Source organism: Orycteropus afer, unplaced genomic scaffold, assembly GCF_000298275.1.
Source record: "Orycteropus afer afer isolate SDZICR_OR568_19922 unplaced genomic scaffold, OryAfe1.0 scaffold00293, whole genome shotgun sequence".
Taxonomy (NCBI): domain Eukaryota; kingdom Metazoa; phylum Chordata; class Mammalia; order Tubulidentata; family Orycteropodidae; genus Orycteropus; species Orycteropus afer.
The window spans coordinates 2,781,511-2,784,866 of NW_006921880.1; the positions used below are offsets into that span (position 1 = coordinate 2,781,511).

A 3,356-nucleotide genomic window follows, 5' to 3' on the forward strand; every position below is an offset into this window, starting at 1 on the left:
GTCTGGTTAGCAGGCAAGTGTCTTAGCCACTATGCTACCAGAGCTCCCTTTTTTATGCACTATACCTTCTTATAAGAAAAAATTTAATCCATCAAAATTTTCTCTTTTGATAATTCCAAATGTTATGGTTCATTTAACTTTAAACTACTGCTCATAAAAAAATAATAAAAAAGGTAAATGCTTTAACAGGAGCCATGTCAATAATCTGCATGACTACTGAACAGGATGGCTTTTAAGGCATTTTACAATTGTCCATATTGAGCTAGGGCCACTGGAGTGTAGTGTTTCCAGGGAAAGTAGGAGGTGTGTGGTTAGAACAGAGAAAATCCAAACTCCATCTTCTCCAGGTTCTTCTCCTGGATCCCCAACATCTTGAAGCCTAGCCCCCTGGCCACCTGTTGTTGTCATGTGCCACAGAGTGGACTTTGACTCATAGAGACCCTATCTGACAGAGTATAACTGCCCCACTGGCTTTCCTAGGCTGTAATCTTTCTAGAAGGAGGCGTGGTGGCACAGGGGTTAAGTGCTCAGCTGCTAACCTAAAGGTTGGTGGATCGAACTCACTGTGTTGCTCCACGGGAGAACAATGGGGCAGTCTGCTTAAGTAAAGATTTACAGCTTTGGAAATACTATGGAGAAGTTCTACTCTGTGCTGTAGGGTTGCTATGAGTTGGAATCAACTCAATGGCAATGGATAACATATATGAGAGCTGATCACCAGGTCTTTTCTCCCATTGAAATGCTGGTGGGCTCCAACCACTGATCTCTCAGTTAGCAGCCAAGCACTGAACCATTTCACCACCCGGGCTCCTTCACTTAACCTATCACCTCATATTTTTCACTCTCAATAGCCCCTTCCCCATCACCTGTCCAAGCACTTGCTTTTCCCTCAGAGGCTACATCTGAATAGTCGTCACAAATATCACCACATGATCTGGTTGAAGTAGACTGACAGGGGTAAGGCCCCTCTCTCCCAAGCAAACCTTAATTGGTTTATCACAGCCCTGCTACAGAGCCTCTAGTCAGGCAGTAGATGTGCAATGTTACCTTTCTCGTCCACCGCTCGATTTATGTCATATACCCATGCATCGTCTTCCCATTCCCAACCTGGGGGGCAAGTCAGCTCGCCAGGTGATGCTGCTTTATCGCCATTCTTTAAGAAAAAACAGAAACAAATGCAAAGGTGAGGTAGGGTTCCTTATACTTAACTATGGTATCTGAATATGTACTCAGATACCATTTCAGAGGTCAAACTTACACAGAAGAATCCCTAATGTCTACTTGTATAAAATTGCTTTATAAGATTAGTTTCTATACTACCTTCTGGAGTCATATTAGCTTGAATCACCTGAAATTGCTGCTTTTCTAGGTCAAAAACGGTCAAACACCATATGATTCAACTTTATATTATGAAATGGTGTAATTGTGTTCATGAGATGGTATATAGGAAATAAACCATCAAAGAATGGATAAAACTTGAAAGTCACAAGTTTTCAAATACTGGAAAATGCTATTGGAGATTCATGATGCTAATCACGTGAGAAAGAGCAGAGTTTCTGTGAAATATTAGCTCAGTAGACATCTTGCATAAAAACTGATGAGGAGGTAAGGACGTGATCAGGAAGTTTAGAGTAAAGGAAATAAAGAATTGAATTGTGTTTCCCTAAGAGTTTAGTATTTTGGTTTTAAGAGGCACTTGGTTGCTAACCAGAAGGTCAGTGGTTCAAACCCACCAGTCACTCTGTGGAAGGAAGATGGGGCAATCTACTTCTGTAAAGATTTCCAGCCTTGAAACCCAATGGGGGTGACTATGAGTTGGAATGGACTTGATGGCAGTAAGTTTTTTTTGGGGGGTGGGGGAAAGATGTTGAAATCCTAACTCCAGTGCCTATGAATGTGACCCTTGGGGGAGGTGGAAATAGAGCTTTTCTTTTGTTACGTTAATGAAGTCATACCAGAGTAGGGTGGGTCCTAAACCCAACCCCTTCTTAGGTCTCCTAAAATTAACCTGAACCTAAACCCTAAACCTCCTAAACCTAACCCTTTCTTAGGTCTCTTATAAAAGACACACACACACACACACACACACACACACACACATGCACACGGGCAAGAGAGCTGTCAGGTGAAGATACATCTAAAATCCAAGAAACACCTGGAGCTGTAGAAGCTGAAAAGACAAGGATCTTCTCCTAGAGCCCACAGAGAAGGAAAGCCTAGTGCTTCGGAAGCCCTAACTCCAGACCCCTCACCTCCAGAACTGTCAGAAAATTGACTTCTGTTCTTTAAAGTACCTGTGGTACTTATGTTACAGCAGCACGAGGTAATGAGGACAGTGGCCCACAGACAGGGACGAATGCTCAGCTTCACTTCAAATGGAGAAAGTGAAGACTGAAACGACAGGATACCATTTATTCATATACTGACAAAGGATAAATTGGGGTGGTGAGGGTTTACGCCAATGACCCTCTCATTGACTGTTGCTATGCTATTCGAATTTTTAAAAGTCATGAACATTTTATTTGTTATAATTTTAAAAATTAGTTAAATAAGAAATGTTTATTACTTCTATATGACTTCGAAAAAGAGTGCACATCCCAAATGTTACTGTTTAACAACATGTACAACATGTAATTAAATAAGTCTAATTTATTTTCTATAGGAAATAATGATAGGTGTGCTTGTGTGACTTATTATAAGTGTGAGACTATTCAGAATCTAAGATGAAACAGAAGAGAAGGTAAAGCCAAGGTCTTGGTTGGTGGAGTCCCAATAGATCTTTGTTTCCCAGAGAGAACATGTATCTTTCTCCAGAACAGGCCACTCACCGCGTCAGTGTAGGTGTCCTCGGCCGGCTTCCACTCGCCCCCAGGGTAGCGACTCTCGTTCTGATACACTTCGTCAGTGAACTCCGTGTGACCGGCGTCCGCCTCGGTCAGCAAGCTGCGGGCAAGGGCTCGTGTTACCCAAGGAGAAATGGTAACCGACAACCCCAGCTATTTTCAATGGCTGGGAAAGGTCTACACCCTGGGAGTGGTACCAGTTCCCTCCTCACTTTACCCCTTTTGATTCTCAACTCCAAATTTCCCTTTGTACTAATAGGTTTTGACATGCCTTTGAAGAAAAGGCCTGTTGGAACAATGAGACCTAAATTACAGAGAACTCTTCAAATTAGCAAGGTTGCTCTTCTCAGTAATTAGGGTGGGGACTGGGAAAACAGTGCTGTGGGCAGTTTCTTACGAGGACCACAGAGATGTGTTCGTATTTCTGTTTCAATTCCAGCTGTTCCATTTTATCTCAGCAAAACTCTTGGCTAACAGTTCAAAAGAACAGGGAGTTGTCCCCTTCTCCCCCCC

The 3,356-nt window shown here is 42.5% G+C and overlaps 1 protein-coding gene across 1 annotated transcript in view; it reads right to left on the reverse strand.

Annotated features, from left to right (window-relative positions):
- The window catches only part of MYOF (myoferlin), a 179,860-nt gene that overhangs the window by 69,050 nt on the left and 107,454 nt on the right, over positions 1–3,356 (reverse strand). The window contains 2 exon segments of the mRNA XM_042782367.1: positions 1,048–1,153; positions 2,829–2,943. Coding sequence (XP_042638301.1) covers positions 1,048–1,153; positions 2,829–2,943 — 221 coding nt within the window.